Source organism: Molossus molossus, unplaced genomic scaffold (assembly GCF_014108415.1).
Source record: "Molossus molossus isolate mMolMol1 unplaced genomic scaffold, mMolMol1.p scaffold_m16_p_24, whole genome shotgun sequence".
In the NCBI taxonomy this organism is placed as follows: Eukaryota; Metazoa; Chordata; class Mammalia; order Chiroptera; family Molossidae; genus Molossus; species Molossus molossus.
This window is the reverse complement of record NW_023425360.1, coordinates 10,579,939-10,607,895: the sequence shown is the minus strand read 5'-3', so window position 1 is coordinate 10,607,895 and position 27,957 is coordinate 10,579,939. Positions and strand designations below refer to the sequence as shown.

Genomic DNA, 27,957 nt, shown 5'->3' with positions numbered 1-27,957 from the left:
CAAAAATGCACTCTTCCAAGGTAGTCTTTTGGGCTGCCCCCCCCCCCTTATTCTTTTGCCTTTTCATTTTAATACTCCCACAGGGGCCAGCACTCGAGTTCTTTAAAAAAAAAGTGTTTTTTTTTTCTTTATTGATTTTAGAGAGGAAGGGAGAGAGAGAGAGAGAGAGATAGAAACATCGATGAGAAAGAACATCGATTGGCCGCCTCCTGCATGCCCCCCACTGGGGATCGGGTCCACAACCTGGGCATGTGCCCTGACCAGGAATTGAACTGGTGACCTCTTGGTGCATGGGTCAATGCTCAACCACTGAGCCACACCGGCCAGGCAACACTCGAGTTCTGTAAAAGGCCAGATAGTCGGTGTTTTTAGTCTTTCTGGGCCGTGGTCTGCATTGCAACTCTTCAACTCTACTGCTGCAGCTGAAGGTTGCCATCCAAACTGTGCAAATGTGGGCGGGGCTGTGTGCCAGTAGTTATTTATGGACACAATTTCCAATTTCATATAATGCCAAACATGTCACAAATGTCTTTTTTTTTTTTAATGCCTCTTCTGTTTTTTTCCCAGCTATTTATAAATGTAAATACGCTTCTTAGCTGACAGGCTGTGCAGATGTAGGCAGTGGGCTGTAGTTGCCAAACCTTGCACCAGAATCCAGTTTCTCTCCTCTCGGAAATGAGCTGCGGCTTGGTGTAGGGGCTCCGGACGAGTCACCCTAAGAGGTACCTTTGTGGTAGGAAATTGTTTTGAGCTGCAGACAGCCAAGACCCTGCAGGCTAAGAGAAACTTCTGCCTTGAAGAATTTAAATGAGGGGACTTGCCCATAATAAGGGATTATCAGAAACAACCATTTTTTACTTATCTCTAAGGCAGGGCAAACTTGCAATTACTGAACACCTTCTCTAATGGTCTGCAATGAGATTCCTCCCCACCGAAGCCCCAAGGTGATCCTGAGGTCAGAATGCCTTATGTACCTCATTGTTCTTTTTTTTGTTGTTGTTGTTGTTGTTAATTCTCATTTGAGGATATTTTTTCCATTAATTTTTGGAGAGAAGGGAAGTGGGGGAGAGAGAGAAAAACATGGATGTGAGAGAGACACTTTAACTGGTTGCCACCCACACGACCCCAACCAGGGCCGGGGACAAACTGCAACCGAGGTACATGCCCTTAGCGGGAACCAAACCCAGGTCTCTCTGGTCCACAGGCCGATGCTCTAACCGCTGAGCCAAACCGGTCAGCGCTCCCTTTCTGTCTTTAAACCTCTCATGTATGTGGGTCTCTGACTCATGTATACAGGGTTGCCATACATAAGCATGTATTAAATTTGTTTTTGTTTTTTTTTTCTTGTTCTAATCTGTCTCCTGTCTATTGATTATTAGACCAGCCAAAATGATAGAGTGACTTTTTGGTTGACATGAACAGATTTTCAGTTCAATGAATAATAGATTATAATTAAAATCAAAATGAGGATTAAATGATTCTGAATATTCCATCAAAAAACCCCATGGTTTTGCCTTTTTTGTTAAGTTTGCCCAGTGTTAAAATAGAGCAGTCTGAAAAAATATGGTAGGCATTTTTGTTTTCAAAATTATTGTGTGTATGATTTTTGCTGGTCTGGAATTAGCTCAGTTGAAGCGGTGACCCGTTAGTATTTTTCCTCCCCTGTGGATGTGTGTGTAATTGCTGGTTGTCCTGAGTGACATTTGGTTTCAGCGCCCCAGAAGGAACGACCCTGAAGCCGTACTTGCATCTTTTTGGAGATTTCAGACCACAGAATCATGTTTTTAACCTTTCTCATAAAGCATAGCTCTCAAATGCTTTTGGCATTTACTTCTTTAAAAATTAAAAATTTGAGACTTTTATAACATTCCAAAACAACCATTGAAAACTGTCTTAAAGCAATTGGGGAATTGGTACGTTAGAGATCAGATTGCAACGCTGGGGTTATCTTTGACCTCCCAGGGAAAACTGGCTCAGAAGACTTAGTTTTTACAAATTACTTCACCTGGGAATGACAAATGACTAGCTTGAAAATTAGTGTTTAAAATTTTTGCGCACTTTTCATATTAGCATAATAGTTTCCTTATATTTTATGGGAGAAAGGTTTACCTATATTTTTCTTCTGTCTTATACATTTTCCCAGTGATTTCTGCTAAGCCTTGATCCCCTTCCTCCCTCCCTCCCTCCCTTCCTCCCTCCCTCCCTCCCTCCCTCCCTATTCCTCACCCGAGGATACATTAGATAGAGTGGGAGGGAGAGAGAGAGACAGAGAGAAACATCTATGTGATAGAGACACATCGAGTGGCTGCCTCCCGCACGACCCCGACCAGGGCTGGGGACGAACCGCAACCAAAGTACGTGCCCTTGACCAGAATCAAACCCAAAGCTCATTGGTCTTCAGGCTGAAACTGAGCCAAACTGGCCTGGGCTTGCTTTTTTTTTTTTAAGGACTACATCCTTTGAGAAGTAACAACTGTTGCAATAGGAATTTGTTAATTTATTAAAATCCAGTAGCTTGTTAGCTCTACCGTCTAAATACTGGATTTCTCTTTCCAATTTCACAAATACCTTGGAAATGGCTAGGTTCTTAACACGGAGGCGATTCCCGTGTAGATAAATGGGGCCCGATGGAGGATGCAGCAGAGTTGACCTCCTGGATTGAAAGAGACGACCATACAGAAAACGCTGCCGACTTCTGTGGGGTCCCATTTTCCGGGATACGTATATGGATAATATTTTTCTTGTTTTCTTGGTTAGTCAGGGGCAAATTTAGTGTCAGAAGTGAGTGGTAAGTGGCTCAGTAGGGTGCAGAGAAGTTTAGGAATCCAACATTTCCAGATAGTCTGTCTACTTAGAAAATCTATGATAATCTGCTTTAAAAGCTATTTAGAGATGAAACTGGCATATATATACCCAAGCCAATAGTTTTCTTATACACCAGTAATAACCAACTAGAAAATATAATTGGAGAAAAGAAACAGCCCATTCACAATAGCAAACAAACAAATATGTAGGAATAAACCTAGCAAGAAACGGATTAGATCTATTTGTAAGAACTTTAGCCTAAAAAAAATAAAATTAAAAACCTTAAACCTAAGTGTACTTATGTTCTTTGATGGGAAGACTCAAAACTTTAAAGGTGCTAATATGCAAATTAATATTTAGGACCACCTGCTATTTCTGTCAGACCCCAATATCTTTAACTAGCTGGTTCAAATATTTGAAAAGGAAGGGCCTGTCCTCCCAAATATCCAAACGCATGACAAAACTATGGTAATTAAAATGGTATGACATTGTTGTAGAAATAGCAAAATGGTCAACACAACAGCCATAATGTATATGGGAATTTAACATATGATGTAGGAAGTAATTCAAATTATTGGGGGGGGGGGATGGACCACTTAACAGTGGGGAGACACCTGGCTAAAGTTAGATCTATTCTCTATATACATTAAAACATTCTGGTTGGATTTAAAATTCAAAATGTCAAAGAAAATACTAGAAGCAAATGTAGAAGACTTTGTTTTCTAAGACAGAAAACCCAGAAACTGTAAAAGAAAAGAGGAAGTAGTTGACTACATAGGGACTTTGGGACCAGGAGTTGAATAGAAGCAGCACTTTTCATTCTGTAATTTAAAAAAAAATTTTTTTTCCCTGAAGGAACCTGGATTCAGGTACTATGTGAATAATTCAACTCAAAAAAAAAATTTTTTTTTAAAAAAGTAACAAGGCCTTGAAGAAGTATGTTTTAAAGCAGAAATGAATAAACACTTCTCCCTTATGTGCCAGTAGCTTAAGGAATAACCATGATGATCAGGGGCCTCAGCGGGTGAGGAGCCAAGAAAAGTTCTCTCCACACCTCAGGCCCTTTGCACTTGCTGTAAGCTTTGTCGTTCCCCTTCCCACACGCTCCGGACCCTCACTCTCTCTGGGCACAGAGTGGAGCCTAGTGAATGTGCTGGCTGAGGGAGGGCACAGTATTTGGAGGACTGAGCTGTCCTGAATGCTATGGGACAAGTTTTCATCACTGGAGAACTGAAATCTCAGACCTCCCAGCGGGGGCTCCAGGATGGCTGTAAGGGGAACCTCCCAGCCAGCGCTGGATGCCTTGTGCAATGCGGGTAGAACCCGGGCCATTTTTCCTCCTCTGCGTGGGCCGTGCCCTAGCCTGCCTTAGGCGGGTTGCTCCAGAGGGGCTGAGCCCCTGGGAGCACCCCTCTCCCAGGACTGCTCGCTGGGGTGGAAGGACAGGCAGGCAGGTGAGTTCCAGATGCAACCTGACCCAGAGACCGGAAGGGCACAGGATGCACTCGAGGGCACAGTCCAGCAGCACAGACCCGAGCTGCCAGCCAGAGAGGGGAGGCGCGGGGGACTGACCGCACACCTTTGAGTCCCGAGGCTGGTGGCCTTTCAGGACCTCCCCTCCCCCCCTTCCCTGTGAAAAGAAAACAAACAAACCTTCAAACCGGCCACGAAGAAATACTGGGGAAACAATGGCCTCTTGTTGAATTTTCCTATGTCAAGCGAGTGTAAGCTTAATAAATAGAAGTTGCCAGCAAGAGCGGCAACTGTACCGTTGTCAGGACAAATGGGGAAGACTTGGGGGCGGGCAGCAACTGCTCCTGAATGTCCTCTTCTGTGTGCCATTCATTTTGCAAGTGTGCAAACGTTCCATTTTCAACTGGGTACGTTTTCCAAAAGGGACAATACAAACCTTTCCTGGCTGCAGAAATAGAAGAAAGTGGGAGGGGGCGCGGAGAGGGGGTGCCCAGTCACGGCCCGGGGCCCTGCCAGGGGCGGGGGTACGAACAGTTTCCTTTTCCGAAGAATTAAGGGGAATTGGACTTCTTGGAGACGGCGAGCACGCTTTGCAAACTGTTTGGGGGTCGGGGTCGCTAGCGATGAAGACTGCGTGGTGTTGGTTCCGGTGCAGGGGGCAGGGGAGAGGGGGACCCGAGGGAAGGGGACTGGGGCAGCCCCGGGGGATGGGGCGGGGGCGGGGCCGGAGCTCCTGGAGGTGAAATCAGGCAGGTTAGGGGCGGGCGCAGCGCCGGGAGAGTCGGAGCATGGAGGCTGGGGAGGCCGGCGGAGCCGCAGGTAAGGGGAGCCCCGGCCAGCCGCCCCGAGCCTGCCCGACAGCCCCTCCCCGCGTGTCGCGTTTCAATGGCTGGGCCGGCTGAATAGCTCCGGGCCCCAGCCCCGCAAAACGAGACCGTAAATAGCGCGCGGCGGCCAGGGAAACCTTCCCGGAGTGGGCGCCAGGGCTCCGCGATCCGCGCACCTGTCGCCTCCAGGGAACCGGATGGGCGGGCGGGGGCGTCGGGCGCGGGGTTGGCGGGAGCGGACCCCGACCCTCCGGGCCGCCCAGAGTCGGGACCGCTGACCTGGGCTTCGCGAGCCCCTTGCCTTGGGGGCTTCGTCCGTGCAATGGGGACCGCACACTGGGGGAGAAGTCAGTACAGCAAGTCGGGTTACTGCAGGCGCCCCTGCCGCCCCCCGCTCCTTGGGGACTGTCAGTTCTACCCCGGGCACCCAGCGAGGCGGGCGGAGCAGGTGTGTGGGTGGGGGGGAGCCCGGATTTCTGGGAGCATCCGGGAGCGCGCAGCATCCCCGGCCCCAGGTGGGGCCAAGCCCAGCTCTCTCTGGGTTCCCAGAAGCACGTGAAACAAATGGCCTGAGGGGTCTCAGCAAGTCCCGCGAAGGAGGGAGTGTTCCCTGGGGCGCAGGCTTAGAGGCGTTGGATGCTGAGAAAGTGCGAGGTCCGAGGTTCGCACAACCACCACGAAATGGTCTGAGGACCCCTTTCTCGGAACACATCCCCATCCTTAAGTGGGGCTGACCCTCCAGCTGGCTGGTCCTCCATTAGAAACAATGTAGTTTCATTGTAATGTTGAGATGCGGTAGGTACCCAACTCTTGTTTATATCAATTAGCCTGTGGCAAAACTGTTTCATCATGCTTGTTTTGCTAAAGTGGTAGAAGAACTATTTATGACTTTAAGTGAGGACTTAGTAACTTTGTTTTTATGACCTGGTGTAGGAACCCTGCCTTTGAGCTGTTTCCCCTGATTTGAAGCAGTTAAGGAGAAAGGTGGCCCCTAGCCAATTGTATGAATTAGTCCCATTCCCCCTGCGACTTTTCACTGGTCTAGAGATTGGCAAAGGGTTTTGTCTCTGTTTTTAGAGGGGCAGATACTATTTTCTTTTGTACTTATTTATTGAATGTGGTCCTTTCTGGAATGTTGGTTGTCATGGCTGCTGTTCGTGTTGTGGCAGGATATATGTTTGAGAACTGGGGCGAGAGAAAAAGTGACTGACTCGTGTGCCCTCACCTTCCTTGTGTGCACAGTGGAGAATTTGCCTACTTAGGGACTTCCTGTACGGACATTTCTCCTGTGTTTTAACACTTAGCCAGTGTGCAGGGTTGCTCAGACCACGCTTTCTCCCTTCCCCTCTGCTTTGAGTGGTCCATGAGTCACAGTTCCTCCCGGCCACTGCCTTAGGGCTGTGTGGATTCTACCCAGGCCGCTTCCTTTTTCTGGGAAAAGTAATGGTTAATCTCGTCTTCTGAAAAAGTGTACTTAGCCTAACCGGTTTAAGGGTTTTCCTGTTCTTATTCCAGCGTTTGCTGTGGCTTTCATGGCTGCTGATGGCCAGGTGACACCCAGCAGTCGCCCATCAGTCATTTCCACATGCGCCAGAGCCTAATGGATTGGAGTCCCGCATAGCTGACCCGCTGCCCAGGCTTTGCCAGCCCATTTCCAAAGGGGGTTTGAGCAAGTCACGTCTAGGCGAGAATCCCTCTTTCTGCATCACAGAGGCATTAAGCTAAGAACTGGCGTTCAGATAAGGCTGGATCCGGTCCCCACTTAGCTCCAGCTCTACAGGTAGGGGCAGGGCATGTGACATTCCTGTGTCAAGACGAGGCTTCTCAGTATTGGCATATCTGATTGGTATGTCTGGTAGATGGTTCTATCCAAGGAGGCTTTGGGGGCACCCTCAGTAATACTGCAAGGCAGGCCTCAGGGCCACACACATTCTCTCCCTTCCCCCACCCGACGTGTATGTGCTTTTGATTTCCCTGATGCTGAAGACCTTAGGTTCCACCAGACCATCTGTTGTTGTCATTTCAGCTCGGAGTATAGTGGGAAGGAAAGAGAAAGCCAGACAGAGCCCAGCTCTGTTCCTCCCTCATCCTTCACCTTGAACTTCCCTCGTCTGTCAGACAAGGAATTAAGCTGTCTTGTGAGGGTTGGATGAGACGTGTGTTCATCAGAGCTGGCGGGTGGGCCCATCCCGAAGTTTCCAGCGGACACAGAGAAGGCCATGTGTTTGCCTCCTCCCCCTCGTCGATTACACACAAAATGGACTGTTAGTGAGCATGACCTGTTTGACACTCTCCGCCTGGGAGTCGGTTCCGGCTCCCCTTTGGAGGGCTAGGTGTTGGACCGTCTGCACTGGACGGAAAGCAGATTTACAGACGGGGAGCCCAGGCGAGGAGGGAAGCCCGGGGAAGCCCAAGAAAGAGCAGACTGTAGAGTCCAGAGTGGAGGAGGAGTCTCAAAAGCCAGTGCCTGCCCTGAACCCGGTGGGGACCCCTGTCTCGGGATGAAGGCAGAGCAGAGCAGAGGGGGGCTGTGCAATGTGCTCCCTGGGCAATGGGAGGCCAGGAGCTGGGGCTCAGCGAAGGACCCCTGAGACACGCACCCGAGGGAGGGGGGGCCAGAAAGGAAAGAAGCCACAGGCGGGCCTGGAGCCCAGGGAGGTGGTGGTGCAGCCCTGGGCGGGGCCAGAAGGAGGCCCCGGGGAGGGGGAGGGGGGCCCACACCTTATGAGCCCGGAAGCGGGGCAGGCACCGCTGCTCTTTCAAAAGGGCACAGGGACAGGGAGAAGCTGAGCTCGAGGTGGGGTGTGGGTGAGGCAACTCGGCATGTCCCCGGTGTGTCCGAGACTTGAAGACGTGTTCGGGACCAACCCTCGGGAGCTCTCCTGTGCGCCAGGCGCGCTGCTAAGACGTCCCCAACGTTACCCAGTCGCTCCTCATAGTAACTAGTCAGCGCTGACACCTTCACCACCCCCGTTTCACTTAGACACGGAGAGGGAGGAACTTGCCTGGGTCACCTGGCTAGTCTAGTAGGTGGCAGTTGTGGGGATTCAGATGGGGTGGCGGCAGTCTGATTCCCCAGAGAAGGAACCTGTCAAAGTGGAGCCCTCCCCTCCACCCCCCAAAAAAATGGGGCTCAGGAAGGAAATAACCCACGAGCCAGGTCCTCAGAGAAGACTACACTTTAGCATCGAACTTAAAAAATCCCACATACTTATTAGCCATTTCGGGCCTTCCCCAGTCCGAGTTGTACCAGGGTGCCCGCGTAGAGGAACGTGGGCTTGGCAGGTTTGGGGATCCCGTTCCTGGGGGGCAGGGCCTCACTGGAGCAGTGGACAGGGCCTGGGCTGTCACTGTGCTTCGGTGGCCTGCGGGGAGTCTCCATTCCCTCGGGGGGGGGGGAGCGGGGGGGACAGGAGCGCTCTGAAGTCCGCTTGGCGATGTCCTTTGGCCTTTACTTCTGCCGGCCCAGCCTGATTCTCGGAGGCGGGACTGGGTGAGGGGATCTTTCCTCCGATGCCCTGCGCCCCCTGGCGGCCAGCGGGTGCTCCTGAATGGAGGGCGCAGGTCCTTTCAGACGCTGCGGAGGACCTTGGCTGCTTGGGTGGCGACAGGAAGGGCTGCTGGAAGGAGGTTTCTGAAGATTGGGTGTGTCAGGATGTGGGGTGGGGTGGGGCCAGGGCCCTGGTCAGTGCCTCCCCTGCAGTGTCTTCTAGGGACGCCGCTTTTCTGGGAGGGCTGGTCCTGAGTGGGCTGTCCTAATGGCCCGTCTGTGGGTTGTGACTGCTTGCCAAGTAATGGTATCCATCCTATAGATGGTTTGGGTTCACCCCCATTTTCAGACAACGGGGGTCTGTACTGCATGAAGCCAGGCCCGAGACGGCTGGCTCCTGATGTCCTGGCAGGGTGGAGAGAGTGACCAGGTGGTCAGGACTCGGGCTGGGTGGCGGGAGGGCAGTGGCACTGAGGCGTCGTCTCCGACCTTTGAAACCCTGGTCTGGTGACCGGCCACCTGCTCTGAGCTGGGTTCCTAAGGGCAGCGGCTCCCTGCTGCTCCGATGACATTCTCACCTGCGGCCCAGCCCAGGGCACTTCAGACCCAGGGTCATAGAAAAGGCCCGTGTTTTCTGCTGTGTTGTGTGGCGCAGACACCAACTTCTGGGCAAATTCAATCACGTTTGTTCCTTAGATGCCCAGTGGGGTCGCATGACTTTGAAAATCGGGGTTACTGGGGGGCAGTTGCAGTTCAGCGACTGTCAGTAGCTAGGGTCTGGGACCTTCAAATAATGCCTATTGTGATGTGGCTGGTGGGATCCACACACTGAGCTTTGGGGTGCACCCCAGCCTCTGCCCCGGGGTTCGGTTCTAAGGCCAACAGCCAGCAAGCTTGGGTGGGGCTGGGACACACAGCGTGTGTGACTCCGAAGGCCACTGTCTGTTGAAATCCAGGCATGTCTCTTCCTGTCCCCATTACTGCCCTTGGGAGCCCGCTCATGTCCCTGTGCCCGGGCCGGGCCCTCCTGTCCCCTCAGACCAGTGCCTGCTGTCTGTTGAGGCCCAGAAACCCTTTGATGCTCCTTGGCTCCTTCAAAGCAGTGCAGCCATGGGGGCCACTGGGCACCCCCTGAGGCTGAGGGTGGGGGATCGGGGGAAGGGTCGAGGGAGTGAGAGCTGCTGTCTCTGCGCTTGTGTGGTGGGGGCTCCCCAGGCCCAAACCCCCTAGACCATTGGGTTTCCTTGACTTGCAGAAATGAAGATAAATGTGTTTTTCTTGGAAACCAAGTCTCCAACCACTACTCTCAGGTTCCATTGAGAGAGCAAGTTGTGTTCATTGTCTTGCATTTTGCTGAAATAAACCCTGATCGAAGTCCCCGACTGTCTCATTCGGTGGTCAGTGATTGAGAAGTTTATGCTGTGGAGACGCCGCTTTGTATACACTTCCCCTGGTGCTGCTGCCCCCTGGCCACTCGTAATTTAAAAATGAATTTAGCCCTGGCCAGTTTGGCTCAGTGGCTAGAGCGTCAGCCGGCGGACCTGAGAGACCCGGGTTCGGTTCCTGCTAAGGGCACGTACCTCGGTTGCAGTTTGTCCCCGGCCCCGATTGGGGTCGTGTGGGTGGCAGCCACTCGATGTGTCTCTCTCACATCGATGTTTCCCTCCCTTTCTCCCTCCTGTTCTATTTGAAGATAAATGCAGCTTAGTGCGCTACTTCTGCCCAGTGTACGTATGTGGGCAGATGGGTACGATGCCCAGAGAGTATAGCCAGTTGTTCGTTTTGACCTTTATGTTTCCCAGTAAATGATTCCTTAATGTGCATGTGTCACCCACGTCAGGACTCTAAGAACACCGTGGAAAAAAACTTAAAGCTATATAGAAGGCAAGGTATTGCTCAGTGTTTTTTCATAATACATGAATATTGAATAAACACATTATTAAAATAAAATAGTCCGGCCGGTGTGGCTCAATGGTTGAGCGTCGACCCATGCACCAAGAGGTCGCTGGTTCGATTCCCGGTCGGGGCACATGCCCAGATTATGGGCCTGATCCCCAGTGGGGGGCATGCAGGAGGCGGCCATTTGATGCTCTCTCTCATTAATGTTTATCTCTCCCTCTCCCTCTCCCTTCCTCTCTCTCTCTCAAATCAATAAAGAAAAAAAATTTTAAATAAAATATTTTTTAAAAACGTGGGGTAAAAGCACTAATAAAACAATATCTGTGTTGCAAAAACATAATTTAGTTAATTGTTGATACATATCTATTTTTATTCATGGCCATTGAATACTGAATTAAAAATGAATTTAGCCCTGGCCGGTTTGGCTCAGTGGCTAGAGCATCAGCCGGCGGACCTGAGAGACCCGGGTTCGGTTCCTGCTAAGGGCATGTACCTCAGTTGCAGTTTGTCCCCGGCCCTGGTTGGTCGTGCGAGTGGCAGCCACTCGATGTGTCTCTCTCACATCGATGTTTCCCTCCCTCCTGCTCTATTTGAAGATAAATGCAAAAGTGTCCTCAGGTGAGGATAAAAAAAAAGAATTTAAATAAATAACAATTAAATATGTATTTGATTGAACACAGACCATCTGGTTTTCATTTCTTACCTTCTTTCCAGTTGAGACCCCCCCCCCATTCTTGCCCTACATCCATTTTCTCTCTCCCCTATTTTAAAATTTAATGCCTATGCTGCTCTTTTTTTAGGGGCTATCTTAGAAATTTTAATATGCATATTAACTCTAATTGACTCGGAAATTAACCAGTTCTCAACTTCCTCTGGAATCGTTTCAGGTCCTTAACACGCTTTCTCCCTGATGTCCCCCTTCCGGTTCATGTGCTGTTCTCATGAAGCACCTTGGTCCATTTTGGTTTTTCAAATCTCAGACGAGCTGTTTTTGTTCTGACAGTCAGCACTGGCTTGGATTTTATCCACGTTTCTCATTTTCTTTGCTCCCATTTGCCCTTGTCTAACTTTTTCTTGAGGTCGTTTTCTTTTCCCTTGAGAGGCATCCTTTTGAAATAAAGTGAGGATCCGCTGGTGGTCAGCTCACTCAGGGTTTGTGTTTCTGAACATTTAAAAGAATTTCACTCACATTCTTGGAAGTTACCTTCGCTGGATGGAGGATGAAGGGCTTTTCCGTCTGTGCCTTAGAGTGTGCTTCCATCGTCTTCGGCTCCCATAGTTGCTGCTGAGGAGTTGGCTGAAGAGTCAATGCAGTTGGCGAGGGAGAGTCTGTATGTCTGCTTTTTTTTATTTTTTATCCTCACCTGAGGACATTTTTCCATATTTTGTTCAGATAGAGTGGGAGGGGGAGAGAGAGAGAGAAACACCGACGTGAAAGGGACACATCGAGTGGCTGCCACCCACACAACCCAACCAGGGCCGGGGACAAACTGCAACCGAGGTACATGCCCTTAGCAGGAACCGAACCTGGGTCTCTCTGGACCGCAGGCCGATGCTCTAACTACTGAGCCAAACCGGCCAGGGCTCCTCTGGCTGCTTTAATGGTCAGCTCTTTGTGTTTGTTATTCTGCAGTTTGACCACGTATGTGTAGGTGAGGATTGTTTTTCTTTTTCTTGCTCTGGGGTTGATTGGGGTTCCAGAACCTGAGGCTAGGTGTCTTTCATTAATTCGGGGGGAGGAGGGAGGGCAAAACTCATTTATTATTTCTTCAAATCTTGACTCTTCTTTATTACTTTTTTCTTCTTCTGGAGCTTCATCAGCCTACTGTATTGTTACCAGAGCTCATCAGTCTACTCCCGTGTCTCTAACCCGCTGGCCGTGGCTTCCGCCTGCTTTGTCTCTCTGTGCTTCCTTCTAGGCATTTCTTCATGTATGTTTTTCAGTTTATTGTCCATTTAGGATGTTCATTTCTAAATCTAGTTCCTTCCCCTCTGAATCAGATTGGGCAGTTGAAAAAATTCTGGCCCTTTAAATTTTCTATTTAAACTTTAACATATTTATTTTTTTTATCCTCACCCGAGGACATTTTTGCATTTATTTTCAGATAAAGTGGAAGGGAGATAGGGAGGAAGAGAGAGAAACATCGATGTGAGAGAGACACATCAACTGGTTGCCACCCATACAATCCCAACCGGGGCCGGGGACAAACTGCAACCAAGGTACGTGCCCTTGGCAGGAACTGAACCCGGGCCTCTCTGGTCTGCAGGTCGACGCTCTAACCGCTGAGCAACACCAGCTGGGCATCATTTAACATATTTAATGCCCACATCGTCTTATCAGATACTTGCAGCATTTGCAGTGTCTGTGTGCCTGATGCTGTGGTTTGTGCCGACTGCTCCGTGGCAGCTTATATGTTTTGATATGTCCAGAGATTTTTAAAAAATCAGGTCTGAATGACCCCAAAGCTCGTGCCTTTACCCTCGTGGCCAAACCTCACTGCTAGTGTGGCCTGTTGTCGGGGATCTGTTACAAGGCAGTGACATTTTGTGGGTGCTTCCTACTGATTCAGCTTGTAAGAGCTCGAGGAAATTATTTAATATTTTGGAATGTACATCGTATTCTTCCTTTGGCAAATTAATCAGTTTCTCCCCCTGCAAAGAGCTAGGATTGCCCTGGCCAGTGTGGCTCAGTTGGTTGGGTGTCGTCCCATGTACCGAGAAGTTGCCGGTTCAGTTCCTGGTCCGGGCACATGCCCGGGTGGCTGGCTTAATCCCTGGCAAGGGGCGTGCAAGAGGCAGCCAATCTATGTTTCTCTTTCTCTCCCTCTAAAAATCAATGAAAAAATATATTTTAAAAAAAGAGCTAGGATCTCACTATACTTAGCCTGTCTCCAGTGTTAGTATATAAATCTGCACAGTTTGAAAGCTCCCAGTTGACTTTCATCGGTGTGTGTGGAGGGGAGGGGCAAAGCAGAGGGTCAGCCTGGCCCCGCCCCTGCCCACGCAGGTTCTCCATGTCCACCGCCAGCGTCTAGCCCCGGGCCGCGATCCCCTCGCTGTCCTCGCTGCCATTCCTGCTGGGAACCTGGTGATCTGGGTTCGAGTTCCCACTACTAACTTTCCGTTGTTCGACTTCTGCTCCCGTGTCTGATAAAGGGGGTTCATACTTCATGCTTTCTTGACTTCAGGGGGTGATGTCCATTTCAAACAGATGAGGATATGTGAACGCCCTTTGTAAACTGGAAAAACTGAGCAAATGTGAGGTGTAAAGGGTGCGTTTTCACGTGAGAACATGCCACTGTTTTCCTAATACTTTTCTCCCAGCTAGTACTTCAAAAATGTGGTCCATCTGCAGAAGACAGAATACTAACTTTCTGTTTTTTCGCTAATTGCCTGTGAACTTCCTTCATGTGGGTGGCACATTCTAGTGAAATATTTCCTTGTTTTTAAATTTTATTTTATTTATTTTAATTTATTCCCATCCCCCTACCCCATCCTTTTTGGCAACCGTCAGCATGTTCTCTGTATCCATGGGTCGGTGTCTGTTTTGTTTTGTGTTTTATGTTTCTTTAATTTAAAACTGAGCTGGTATTAACCTTGATGCAAATGTTTCTGTTTTGCATGTCCTTCTTTGTCTGCTTCTTAGTTTTATAAGTTTTTTTTTTTTGTTATTGATTTCAGAGAGAGAGGAAGGGAGAGGGAGAGATAGAAACATCGATGAGAGAGAACATCGATTGGCCGCCTCCTGCATACCCTACACTGGGACCTGGCCCACAACCTGGGCATGTGGCCCTGACCGGGAATCGAACCGGCGACCTCTTGGTGCATGGGTCGACAGCTCAACCACTGAACCACACCGGCCGGGCCTTTTTTAAAAAAATAATTTTTATTTATTACTTCTCAGTTTGACACGGAAGGGTCCAGCACCCTTCTGGAAATGGGGCTGTCTCTCCACGGTTCCTGATATTGGGAAGTGGCTCCCTCTTCTCTGAGTCGTCACTGTCTGGTGGAAGGTCAGCCTGTCTTCTCCACGCACCCACTCCGAATGTTCCGAGTGGTCCAGGCGGGGAGTCGGAGTGCTTCCCAGTGTGCCCACTAAATCCAGGCCTGGGCTTGGGGTCCGAGGACCAGTCTTGCATCAACCCTTCTTACTTTGCACCTGGCTGGGCGGCCAGATAGAAACCCACGTGTCCCCCTCTTCAGAGGGTTATTGCTGCCCCAGAGGAACAGATGGACACGGGTGTGATTTCCTGATGCAGGTCGAGAATGTCCATTAACAAGCTCGATTTGGGGGCAGTTCTGAGAAATGCTTCTGTGACTAATGGGTAAGTGCTCTGGGTGATGAGGAGTGATTTTTCTTTCTCTCGTGCTATGTGGTTTAGGGCTCTGGTTCCGTTCTGGACAGTTGCCTCCCACCCCTCCAGCATTTTCCCTCCAGCTTCAGGGCCTACCACATGGGCTAGTATTACCGGGGCTCAGGATATTCACACGTTCTTGGTCACTTAAATTCAGGACACAAAGAGGCAGGCTTTCTGAGTTCTCCTGAGCACGTACCAAAGCCCTTTTCCTTCCTGGTAAAGGGTTGACAAAGGGCACCGGAATGATGACCACATGGGACTGTCAAGTGGCTCAAGTCCAGGGGTGACGAGCAAGGCCTGACCTTCCTACAGCTGTGTCCGCGAGTGTTCCTCCTCTGCTGCCACGCACGTGAGGAAGCAGATATCTGAGATGCTGTCTTCTCCTGTTGGCCCCAGTAGGGCTCCACGCTGGTGTCCGAGTGTGACACCTCCTTGTAGAAGGGACAGTTTGTTTCAGTCCACCTCGTGTCCTTGTGCATGATTCGTGGGGTGGGGGACCTCCTTGCAAAGGGACAGTTTGTTTAGTCCACCTCGTGTCCTTGTGCATGATTCGTGGGGGGGGGAACCTCCTTGCAAAGGGACAGTTTGTTTAGTCCACCTCGTGTCCTTGTGCATGATTCGTGGGGGGAGGACCTCCTTGCAAAGGGACAGTTTGTTTAGTCCACCTCGTGTCCTTGTGCATGATTCGTGGGGGGGGGGGAGACCTCCTTGCAAAGGGACAGTTTGTTCAGTCCACCTCGTGTCCTTGTGCATGATTCGTGGGGGGGAGGGGACCTCCTTGCAAAGGGACAGTTTGTTTTAGTCCACCTCGTGTCCTTGTGCATGATTTGGGGGGGGACCTCCTTGCAAAGGGACAGTCTGTTTTAGTCCACCTCGTGTCCTTGTGCATGATTTGGGGGGGGACCTCCTTGCAAAGGGACAGTCTGTTTTAGTCCACCTCGTGTCCTTGTGCATGACTCGGGAGGGGTCGTCTTGTCTTCGTATCCTCTGCCAGAGCTCAGATTGGGAGACCTCCATATTAGAGCCATTAGGGTTGCGTAAACCTCGTGTGGGCGGTGCAGGCAGGCATCTGCATATTTCACCAGCTCAGATTTGGGACAAGGGGCTTATTCTCAGCCAAGTCAATGACAAGTTGCAAATTGGCCAACACTAAACATGCAGCAGGCTCCCTGTCGGTACCCGCCACCAAACCTCCCCGCGCCACCTGCGCCACCACCTGCGGACCCTTCCCGGAGCTCCCCGCTCCCTGACAGCGCGCGCTCATCGCTGCAAACATCCCAACGTGTTCTGCACTCTGTCTTCCAACTTTTTTTTTTCTCTTCCCAATTCTTCGCTAAGAATATTTTCGCAGCCAGACAGGCTCATCAAGAACCAACGAAAATATCCAAGTGTGTGTTCGCTCCCCCTCTGTTCTCTGCTGACACCGGAACAAGGGGTCCCTAGGAAAGGAAGTTTGGGAAATAAACGCTGGGTTAAGCAAATTCCATTGCTGCAGAAATTCTGAATGTTCTGATTGCTGACAGGCCGTGGGACCCCAGGTGGCAAGCTCTGAGCACCACTTTGGGAATGTACGGGCATCATAGGCGCCCCCTAGCTGTGGAGCTAGTGCTCCTCAGGATGTCCTTGCAAAAATGGGGGCATGATGCAAGGCAGGTCACAGTGAAAGGTGCACAGACCTTGGGCTCCGTGATATTAAATACATGCCAGGTACTGCCTCGCGCAGCTGTGGGTATTCGGGTATTTCCCACCATATGCAACAGCCCTGGTAAAAAATAAATCAATGTACTCGTGCTTTAAGTTAAAAGTAGTTCTCGGCTATAAGACTTCCTGGGGCGAATGCTTTCTTTGGAGGCTCAAGGATGAAGTTGGCATTTATGAGCACTGAGTTCTTGAGCTCAGCTCTGGGGAGTGGGCTGTGTAATGGAATGCATGCGTCACTAGACACTGGGGACCCTAAGGATTGCCGGTCCTGCATTCTGAGCAGTTGAGGTGGTGGCATTGGGACACTTTGTCCCTGTCTGCACGGACCTCCCGCCCTGGCCGTGTGGACCACCTGGCTCAGACCTCCCGGAGACTTCCTGCTGCCATCACTTTGGTGTCCCCTTCTCCCAGGCCAGAGACTGGCCCCAGCTCTCCGCCGCGTTCAGAGTTAGTCACGACCCCTCTCAGCACATTTCTTCTATAATAAGGATCCCTTCCGACTATAATTTTCTTTCAGGAGAAAATTAATTTCTGAAGGAATGACACACACCACTGATGTAAAAATAAAGAAAAACAAATAAAATGTCTGTACGTGTGATTCTCCTCTGAGCCATTTTAAAAAACCAAAAGCTGAATACTGGTTTATAATTCTGCATTCTTAATGTGTTTTTACGTATTACTATGAGCGAGAATTGTTCTTTTTGTAACTGTAGAATGACAGTCCTTACTACTAAAGAAATGCATGATTACAGCCAGCTGTCCCTGTGACTTGATGCGGTGCAGTGACCGGCGGGTCGAAGCTTTACCAGGGCAGTGGAGGTCTAAGAGGGGGGAGAGTGAAATTTAAAATCCCTTGATTAATGTTTCTCATATGAGAAAAATTACACTTTGCTAAAATGGAAGAATTTTCCTGATCTGTGTGGTGAAGTAGTATTTGGCGAGAATACTCAGCAAGTGATACTGAATCCATGGCTGAGGGCAAAGCCTTGACCCCTGTGAAGGTCTTCATTTATTGGCATTGCTGTTTATATAGGGAGGACCGAAAGGTGCTGGGAAAGCTCTCGGACATTTATTGGCATTGCTGTTTATATAGGGAGGACCAAAAGGTGCTGGGAAAGCTCTCTGACAGTCGGCCTTACCCTACTCACCAGCCCTGGCTGGCTGATCCTCAGTGGGGGCCAGGCCATGGCTCAGGGGTGGGGGGCATACCTTTCAAGCAACCCTGGGAACTCAAACTTTGGTACAAAGATCCAGGATGATATATATTTTCCTAGAATACAAAAGTGTAAGTATTTTGTGTTTTTGGATGACTACCTCAAACATATGCTTAAAGTCAATTCTTAAAGTTGGGGTTCATTCAGGGATTTCCTTTTTTTTTTTACAGTCTGCAGTGAATTATCATTTCAACTGTGGGTCTTTTTTCCATAAAAGCACTTTGCATTGGTATTGAAAAGATTACATTCTTTTGGCTTCGGAGAAATATTTCCTGTTCAGTGCAGGCTATGAAAGCCTGTTAGCATTCCACATCTGGGAGCCCTGTGGGGTCTGCCTTCCATCACCACCCAGGAGAACACACAGCCTGGCCTGCACTGCCCAAGTGTGCCCTCAAGGTTCAGGGGGGTGGGCGGGGCCTCCTTCCTCCCTGGGATGCAGGCAGGGTTACGCGCATCTGTGTGCGTACATGCGTGTGTGTATGCATGTGTGTGTGTGTGCTTGAGTGTGTGTGTCTGTATGTGTGCACGCATGTGCGCGTGTGTGTGCATGTGCATGTGTGTGTGTGTCTGTGTGTGCGCATGCACGTGTGCCTGCCTTCTGAGTTGGGGAGGGGTCTTCCTTGTCTTGGGTGTGGGGAGATACCTCTCTCATCCCAGGGCGGGGTCTTCCTTCCCGGCGGATATTGGGTGCCCCCACCCTCTCCCTCATTTAGCTGCTCCTTTTCACTCTGGCCCAGTTTTCCGAAAAGCGAACCCAAACATTTTCAGTGTAAGAGGAGAAGACAGGAGAGTCTTGGCTTCCCCTTGTCCCTCGGGCTGGCTTGGGGTGCATGCAGCAGGCCACATGGGGGAGGGTACAGGGGTCTGCACCTCGCTTCCAGGTTTTAAAGGGGAACCAAATGTGGGTGCCATGCTGCGGTGTGAACACTGAGATACTCGGATATCCCTGTCATGGAGGGAGGCTCATTTATGTCCTTGGTGCCCTGCTCCCCAGGGGCAGGCCCACGCAGTGCCCACTCAGGCTCGATTCTTCCGTCCAGGCAGCAGAACCAGAGGGGCCTGGGCACCCTGGGGTACATTCACTGAGCTCTCTGCGGGGGTCTCGCGGCCCCAGCAGCGTGACCGGCAGGGGAAGGGTGCCGGGTGTGTGAGGGGCAGACACACTCTCTGCTTTCCCTGACCACGCGCGGCCAGAGCCCGTGCCAGGCAGCCCTTGGCAGGCTACAGTGGGAGCAGGCAGCGGCCCCCTCGGCCTCCCCAGGGGCAGCCAGGCCTCTGGGCCCAGGGTCTTGGGCAAGGTGCCCTCACCCTGTGCCCTTCCAGGAAGACTGGGACAACTGCAGTGTCCTCCCTGTCACGAGGGCTCTCGAGGAGCCAAGCCCAGCTTCTCCGTAGGGCTGGTTGACAGGGCTCTCTGTCAGCCCTCAACCCCACGAGCGTGGCCTGAAGGCCCGGATCTGACACACAGACCTCCCGAGACGGGGCCAGCACCAGAGTGAAAGTAGGGGGATGTCACTTGCTGCTTAAGAAGTGGACATTCCTGGGGGCGTTGTGAGCGAGGTAGCTGTGGACGTGGATTTCCTGGGACAAGCCTGCAGCGTGATGGGGCCCAGGGTGGACGCAGCCCTCTCTCCAGTCTGTTCCTATTAGTGGATTTGAATGTGCACCAAATCTTCTCTCATACGGGTGGGAAGCCACTTGAGCAAGGAGATGAAATGAAGAGCAGTTGGAACAGAGCTCAGCTGAAAGACCACCCAGATTGCAGAAGGGGAAAGGCACAGGGAGGGGTCTTCGTGGGGGCGGGTCAGGGGAGAGAAGGCTGCACTCTGCCCTGAGGAGCCCTCCCCTGGTGCAGGTGGAGGGGTGGAGCTGCCTCTGCTTGAAGGGCCAAGTTCAAGGTGTGTGAGGTCCTACAGGACACAGAGGTGGTGAAGGGTAGTAATGCCCACCCTAGGCCCAGCTGGGATTTGAACACAGGACTCAGTGACCTCCTTAGCCCTTGCCTTTGGGGGCTGCAGGAGGCTCCTGGGTGTGCTGGCCTTTCAGAGGGGCCTTGAGGATGGCAAGGCAGAGGGGCTGGGGACTCGGGGCGCTGCAGGGGCGGGGCTTGTTGGGCCTCAGGGCTCGGTGCGGGAAACTGTTTCAGGGGATCACTGACAACCTGAGCATTTCCGTGGGCCTTGGAATTCAGCAGATCCTCATGGCCTGCTGTCGCCACTGCCTAGCCAGGGTTCTTCTCTCCAGGCCTCAGCGTCCTCCGCTGCAGAGTGGGCGCCTCGGCCCAGGGACTGCTAGTTTAGTTGTGATTGAGACTGTGATCGATGGATGGACAGGAGGCGGGGGTGAGGCCAGAGGCTTCTAGGAGACCCCGAGGCCTGAACTAAGAGCATCAGGACGACTGGAGAGGTCACGCAGGCGGAGTCCGATTTCAGTGACAGGTTTGAAGTGGCTTCTGATAAGGAACCATCTGGCTCGGATCCATCTGGCTCCTGAGCTCTCCAGGAAATCTTCAAGAAATAAGTGACTTTCCCTTTCACAAGAGTCAGACTGATGCCGTTTCTTGTCTCCTTCGTCCCCCAGCAGGCCTGTACCCAGTGGACATTTTGGACGATGACCCCGAAGGGCACCGGGAAGCGGCTCTGGCTTACTATGCCACACTCAGGGGAGGGGCCCCGCCCCCAGCAGCGGCCCTCTCTCTGCCCGCCGGGGAGCAGGTATGTCTGACCTTCCCTGTTGGCAGAGAGCTCTGGAAAATCAAATATATTTATGGGAAAGTAAAATGTTAGTGAAACAGGATGACGGATTTAAAGGAAACCTTCTGGAGTCCTGCACGGAAGTCTGGTTCTGCAAGGCAGTGAGCTATGCAGCCTGCTGCGAATCCCATGTCTATCCCTTACGAGCTGTGTGACCTTGAGCAAGTGTCTTAACCTCTCAGATCTTGGTACGCTCACCTCTAAAACTGGGACAGTGACGAAGCTTGCCTCACACTGTGGTTATGAGAATTAAATTAGACGCTGCATGCAAATGCCTGGCTGGGCCTCAGTTTCCCCATTTGTAAAGCAAGGGGATCGATGGGTCTTTGGTCTCTGAGTTTTGGCTTAGTTCTAAAATGTTGTGATTTAGAATTATATTACACCAATTGGAAGGAAGTGATAGTCATTGCAGTTTTTAGCACTGACAAGATTGCATTTTGAGTATGCACTAGGAAGGACAGGAGAGAAATGATAATTGTTTATTAGGACGGTGGGACTGTGGGCGGAATGTAAAAACTGTGTTACTTCGAAGGTATTCTTTTTTCCCACCGTAGTAAGTAAAAGGAATCTGTATGGAAGTCAGGCACCTTTCTTTCAGATTTGAGCTGATCTATTGAAAGAGACAAGATTCTCTTGTTTTGTGGCCATAAGATCTCACTCCTCCCAGAAGGTGCTGCTCTCCAGCAGGTGGCGCTGGTTGAGGAAGAGAGGGATTTACTTCACTGTACTGCGGTGGTTTCAGAGTGAATGGAAACAGTTTACTCAGTGTGGCTTCCTTGAGATTTGTACTCAGCTCCTAGAAGAATCCAGTCCCCGGGGGTGGTTGCTCCTGGTTAATCCGCAGAGGTGCTGCACTCACACGCTTTCGGCGCCCCCTAGTGGCGTTTAAAGCAGGAAAGCAAGCAAGCTCTTGGTGAAGGCCGGGGCTTTACTGTTAGGGAGCTGGGGGAGCCCAGGGTTGGATGGAGGGTGGGAAATGCTAGGTCACCTGAGCCGGGTGGTGAAATGCAAGTTAGCCCTGAAGTACTTAAGGATGCAGAGTTGACCATCTGCTTTTACTCCACACTTATTTATGGATCACATTACTTTCTGAAAGCCGAATATGTTATTACATGCTCAGTATGGGAATACTTTGTGTTATTAGCAAGAACATAATAAAATAGGGCGGTTACCAAATTGAAGTTTTTTTTAATGTGATAGAAATCCTGGCGTGACTTTATATCTATTCGCTTCTCCCCTTCTAAAGAAAGTTTTATGAAAATAATCTTTGGTTTCATAGCCTTTTTAGCAGCTAATTAAGAAATGATAGTAATCCACGACCACTTACCAGGTTGAAACAGTCTAATTTGGGATGGTATTGGACCTCCTTTTGGCAATTTTCACTTTTCTTGAATCCAGAGAGACTTTTCAAAACAACAAAAAAAAGGTGCATCACAGCATGTCACTCTGGTCGTCCTAAAAGTCTCCTCTTGTCATAAGTTACTCGGTTTCCAGGCTTGGAATTGCCCTATGTCATTTAAAATGCAGCCATGCCCTGGCCAGTTTGGCTCAGCGGTTAGAGCATTGGCCTGTGGTCCGGAGAGACCGGGTTCGGTTCCCGCTAAGGGCATCTACCTCGGTTGCAGTTTGTCCCGGGCCCTGGTTGGGTCGTGTGGGTGGCAGCCACTCGATGTGTCCCTTTCATGTCGATGTTTCTCTCTCTCTCTCTCTCTCTCCCTCCCACTCTATCTGAACAAAATATTTAAAAAAAAAAAAAAGTGTCTTTGGGTGAGGATAAAAGTAAAATAAAATAAAATGCAGCCACACTTACCGACTTTCCTGGTTATAAAATAGTGGGTGCTGATTGTAAAATATTCGGGAACTATAGCCAAGGCCAGAGGAAGTAAAATCGCCCACCGTTCACCTCCGGAAACATGTTGGACAAGGTCCCATTCAGTTTCTATCTCTGTGTTTGTGTTTCAACACTCAGATCACAGTCTGAATGCGAGAGTGTCTGTAATCAGCCTCTTACCACGTTAATACAGTGCTTCACGCACGTGGCGTCCAGTGGCCCTGTCTCGGCCGTGTGGTGGGTGAGCCATGCTTCCGATAACCGCGGGGGGAGGGCCAGTGTGGGAGCCCGTCAGAGGTGCTTTGAGGACAGGGAGGCGAGAAGGTGTTCGTGGGTGCCAGGACTCGTCAGGGAGCGAGTCTCAGACTGCAGAGCCTGCTGCCGATGTCTGTAGGCCACCGGCCGGCCGCGCTCAGCCTTCACACTCTTTCCTTCCTGGGTGGCCCCCGCCTCGGGTTCCAGAACAGACTTTGCGACGGGATGTGCTGACCTCTCGCCCTGGGAGCTGGGAGCTGTGGGCCCCGAAGAAAGGGCTTGGGATGTGGGCACTTGAAGGAGCAGCCTGGGCAGTCCCGGCGTGAGCGAGACCCCGCCGTGCTTCCTGCTGCCTCACTCATTCCTGAGCAGACAGGCCTGGCTCTGAGCTGCTCTGACACCGCTGCAGCCACCCGAGCTGCATCGCGGGTGGACGCACGGGCCTGCCCATGCAGTGGCCCCGGGAGGACAGTGGAGACGGGGTGGCAGGCGCACCCTCTGCTGTCCTCGGCCGAGGAAGCACGGGACGGAAAGGCTTCTGCGGAGCTGGGGTTCAGTCGGTGCCTGGATGGAAAGCAGGGGACGGGAAGGAGCAGGTCGGCGGGGCGGCGAGGCCAAGAGCCTTTGTGGTCTGACCCTTCGCGCTGAGCCGCGTGGGGAGTCTCCCGTGTTTCTGTCGCCTGCATCCTGCAGACTGACCTCTCCGCCAACACTGTGCTAATTGATATGTGCCTCCCTACACCCCCCCACCACGGAAGAACGAAACGGTTGTGTCCTATTTTCCAGGTTCATCTCGAAGCCGCATCCGTCTGCCTTTGCACTTTGCACCGTGACGAACCTCGGCATAAAATCTTGGTCTTGGTCAGTCCCCAGGACACAAAGACAGGTGGGTAGCTGCTAATGGCTTTGGCACACGGATCAGACCGGTGTTCACAGCTCGAACCGGACGCATAGGAGCTGGTGCTCTGCACGCCGGCTGGAAGAACATCGGGGCACAGGTGACTCCTTCCCACCTTTCGAGACGGACACGCGTCCCTTCTGTTCCACGAACGTCGAGTTTGTATTGACACTCGCACACTCGCACCCACAGCGACGCCGCTCAGGCCTGCCTTTCAGGGCGGCACGTGCTTCTGGTCCCGTGCACGGGGCGGGGTGGGGACTTTAGGGGGAGCCCTATGAAGCACAGGGACCATTTTTATTCCGGACAGAGGAGGGAATAAGGCCTCCGATGGTCCGGTAACTTGGCCAGGGCCACCGCAGCGTCAAGGGTTTCGGCAAGGTGATGATGGGGTGGCGCTTTGTTTGTGGCGGTGATGTTCACGTCACCTGTACTCGGACCCTCCTCCCCTGTATCGTGAGGAGACACGTGTGACTGCTCTGGGCCCCTCCGAGGGGTCTTCCAGGGAGGCTGAAGCCACTCCAGCTGCGTCGCACATGGCGCTGGGCTCTGGGGCTGCTGGCCGGGCGGGAGGTGGGCAGGAGGGGAGGGCTGGAGCCGTAAGCAAAGCACCCATGTCTGACCTCAGGGGAGTCCCAACTTAAATTCCATCTTATTCGGAAAATGTCTCCTTCATTCGCTGTTTCTGTATTTTATAGATTTCCTACAATGATCATGAATGGCCCTTTTTTCCTTCTATTTATCTTCAGGGGGGGGGGGCGTGCGGAGAGGGAGACATCAACGTGAGAAAGACACATCAACTGTTTGCCTCCCACACGACCCGACCAGGGCTGGGGACAAACCGCAACCGAGGTACATGCCTTTGACCAGAATGGCACCTGCTACTCATTGGTCCGCAGGCCGATGCTCTAACCACTAAGCAACCGGCCAGGGCTGAATGGCTGTTTTAGTAAGAGATCAAAAACCCACCCCGGCCCTTCCTCAGCCAGCCCTCCTCGAACGATGTGCCTGGCGGAAGTGAGGGCTGGAGGTCTTCAGGGGCAGTTTGCAGGGGGCCTCCGTCCGCTCTCCGTCTGCCCCCAGACCTTTGCCTGTTGCCCTGTGTGTCAGTCTGTGGTCTGCTCAGAGGATGCTCGGCCTCACTGCTGTCTGGAAGCCCGAGGTGACGTCCTTGCCCTGGGAAAGCCATGTCCTTCTGCTGGTCCTGAGACCAGAGTGTGCTTAGCTCGCCGTCTGGGAGTCGTGGGCGCGCTGCCTCCAAGGCTGGGGGTGGCCGAGCGGGGCGACAGCCTTCTGGTCAAGGCTCAGGACATCTGCTCCCCCCTGGCAAGCCCAGGCCTCCACCCCCAGGTTAGAGACGAGTAACAAGTTAGTGACAAGATGTGCCCACAGGGGCTTTTTGGGGAACAGATTGTCACAAACTCCCAAATACCATGTGCCGACTTGAAGAAAATGTTCAGATATCAGCAGCCCTCCCCCGGCCTTTCTCCAGCATCAACAGAGTTCTGGGTGCCGGTCCTCAGCCGCAGTTTGCTAATGTAAACGTAGGACCGAGTCTCCTAAACCTGTTCCCTGCTAATACTGGGCTTAATTTGTGGCTGCTTTCGAGAACGTAGTATAATAAATATTCATAAGCTCCGAGAAGTCTCACTCTGGACCTTCCTGCCATCTGCACTTTAAATAAAGTTTCCAAGTGCTCCCCAAAGTGCCAGGGCTGTATGGTAGCTGCAGTTTAGCAAGAGCTCTGAAAAGCACCTCAGGTGCTCCCCACACCTTGCGTCCTTTCGTTTGGTACTGGAAGCACACACGCGTGTAACTGTATCTCTTGCGGCCTGAAGCACGTGGACTTGGAAGTAGCCGGGTCCTCTGCACGGCTTTCGGTCTTTCACCCTCGTGCTTGGCTGTGATGTGGCGACCACAGTTGCTAGTTCCTTTGTGCCTTTCCCGCAGCAGCTGTAGCTGTAAAGGCCGTGTGTGTGTGTGTGTGTGTGTGTGTGTGTGTGTGCGCTTACATGGAGGTGAAAAGGACCAGAGCTGTTTGATAAGTGCCAAGTACGAGTTAGTGATGAGCTGGTTGAATCCATCACAGGAACTTCTGATAATCCCGTGAGCAAAAAGGAGACGCATCCTGGGGCTGTGAGTTTCCGGTTGGTTGGCGGGCGGTTGTGGCTCAGGGCAGATGCTCTTAGGAGGTGGGTGATGAAGCTCCCCCCACACCCAGAAACTGGGCGTGCACGCCCTGTGCTCCCCGTGGGTCTCATTCCTGACTGTGTCTGTAATCGGAGGCTGGTCTGTGTCACCCAGAGATAGGACCCCTCTTCCCTCCTCAGGGGTCAGCCCCATCCTTAGTGTGGCCCAGAAGTGACCTCATTAACATAACAAGAGACACCTTTATCCTGCTCATCACTTAAGAAATTCCAAGGGTTTTAGAAGTTCTGTGATGGAACCTGGGATGAAGACCACATGTATGTATAACTTTTATCATAAATCACAGTATCACACAAATCCTCTGCCCATTAAAACAATTTTTTTTTCTTTATGGATTTTAGAGAAAGGGAGAGGGAGAGAGAGAGAGAAACATTGATGAGAGAGAACATCGACTGGCCGCCTCCTGCATACCTCCCCCTGGGGATCGGGCCCACAACCTGGGCATGTGCCCTGACCTGGAATCGAACCGGGAACCTCTTGGTGCATGGGTCATGCTCAACCACTGAGCCACACTGGCCGGGCCTTCTGCCCATTTTTTAATCACCTTTTTTCCTCTGTCTTGAGACTGATAGAAAATGTCAGTTTGGGAGGGAGTCAGACCAAGGAGACCTAGTGCCACAATGCTGTGGAAGTTTCCAGAACAAGGGGACCTTGGGTGTTGCTGGTTCTTGGCAGGGAGGTGGTGGTCTGTTCCAAAGGGGGGCCGGAGGCCACTTCCTGGGACTCCTGGCCCTCTCCCCTGGGCCCAGGCTGCTGGTGGCACACAAAGGTCACAGAGGCTGACCCTCTGCCTGCAGAGCTGGGGCTCTGGGCCTTCAGAGGGGACCCGGGGAGCAGGCCCCACTCCCTCCGAGGCAGCTCCCAGCCGTCCAAGTCTGACCAGTCCCTCTGTGCACGTTCTGACGTTTCCTCCAAAACGTCGCATTGTGCCCGGCCCCTGCCTGCAGGGGGGCCGTGCGCGGGCAGCGAGAAAGGTGCGCAGTGGTGTTGGGGGCCGGCTCCCGTCTCGGAGGAGCCACCCGTCGCGAATGCCCTGCTCACGGCCGGCGCTGCCCCGGGGAGATGCCGAGGGCCGGCCGGCGCAGGGGTGGGAAGCAGTGGACTGACGGGGTTTGGGGTGGCTGGAGGGGAGGGGAGAGGCCTGGGAATGACCCGGGGTTCGGGGGGGCTTGGTGGCGGCTGATCTGAGGGAGATCGGAGCTGTTTGAGGGGACGGCTCACATCACTTTGCTCTTCTGGGCTCTTCCCAGGTGGTGGTTGGTGACTCCTCGCAGCTCCCCGCGTGGGGAGACCGGAGTGGGCGGGGGAGGCAGGAGGCCGAGAAGAGAGGCAGAGGTGGGCCTCCGGGAGGAGGGGGGCAGGGAGGCCAAGAAGAGAGGCAGAGGCGGGCCTCCGGGAGGAGGGGGGCAGGGAGGCCAAGAAGAGAGGCAGAGGCGGGCCTCCGGGAGGAGGGGGGCAGGGAGGCCAAGAAGAGAGGCAGAGGCGGGCCTCCGGGAGGAGGGGGGCAGGGAGGCCGAGAAGAGAGGCAGAGGCGGGCCTCCGGGAGGAGGGGGGCAGGGAGGCCAAGAAGAGAGGCAGAGGCGGGCCTCCGGGAGGAGGGGGGCAGGGAGGCCAAGAAGAGAGGCAGAGGCGGGCCTCCGGGAGGAGGGGGGCAGGGAGGCCGAGAAGAGAGGCAGAGGCGGGCCTCCGGGAGCAGGGAGGCAGGGGGTGAGCCCGGCTGCTCCCGCGGGTCGCCTCCCTGAGGACGCCTCCCCTGGCCGCTCCGGGACGCCCTGGCCCGGCTGTCAGCCCTCAGGTGGCTGCTGCGTTCTCTCCTTTCTGGTGACTGCCTCCCAGGTGTGTCCCGCGAACAACACGCAGGGGATCGGAAGTGATGGTTTTCCTGGAAAATCTCCCCACTACAGCCCAGCAGTGAGGGCAGGGGCCAGGCAGTCGTTGGAGGAAACTGGGGTCCTGGGGACCCTTCCTAGGGGCTGTCGTGGGCCGGCAGGGATGGCGACACGGAGGGCCGGGCCAGCCCTTCTCTGGGCTGCGTCTGGGGCAGGTGCGTGGTGGGTCAGCAGGGGTGGGGGGTACAAAGTGAGGTGTGCCCCGGGTGCCCAGAGAACTCCCTCAGAACTGGGGGACCCTTTCTGCGACACCCCTCGCCCCTTAGCAAGCTGCTCGGATTTGGGGGAGGGTCAGAGGGGAAGTCCAGAATTTCTGACCTGGTCCTGCCTGTGTGGAGGGACAGGCCTGGCCTCCC

At 52.5% G+C, this 27,957-nt stretch overlaps 1 protein-coding gene across 1 annotated transcript in view; it reads left to right on the top strand.

Moving 5' to 3' along the window:
* The first annotated feature begins 5,066 nt into the window (after window positions 1-5,066).
* Window positions 5,067-27,957, top strand: part of FAM169B (family with sequence similarity 169 member B) — a 39,350-nt gene continuing 16,459 nt past the window's right edge. The window contains exons 1-3 of the mRNA XM_036278151.1: window positions 5,067-5,097; window positions 20,348-20,481; window positions 23,393-23,492. Of these exons, the coding sequence (XP_036134044.1) occupies window positions 5,067-5,097; window positions 20,348-20,481; window positions 23,393-23,492 (265 nt within the window). The remainder of the gene's footprint in view (window positions 5,098-20,347; window positions 20,482-23,392; window positions 23,493-27,957) is intronic.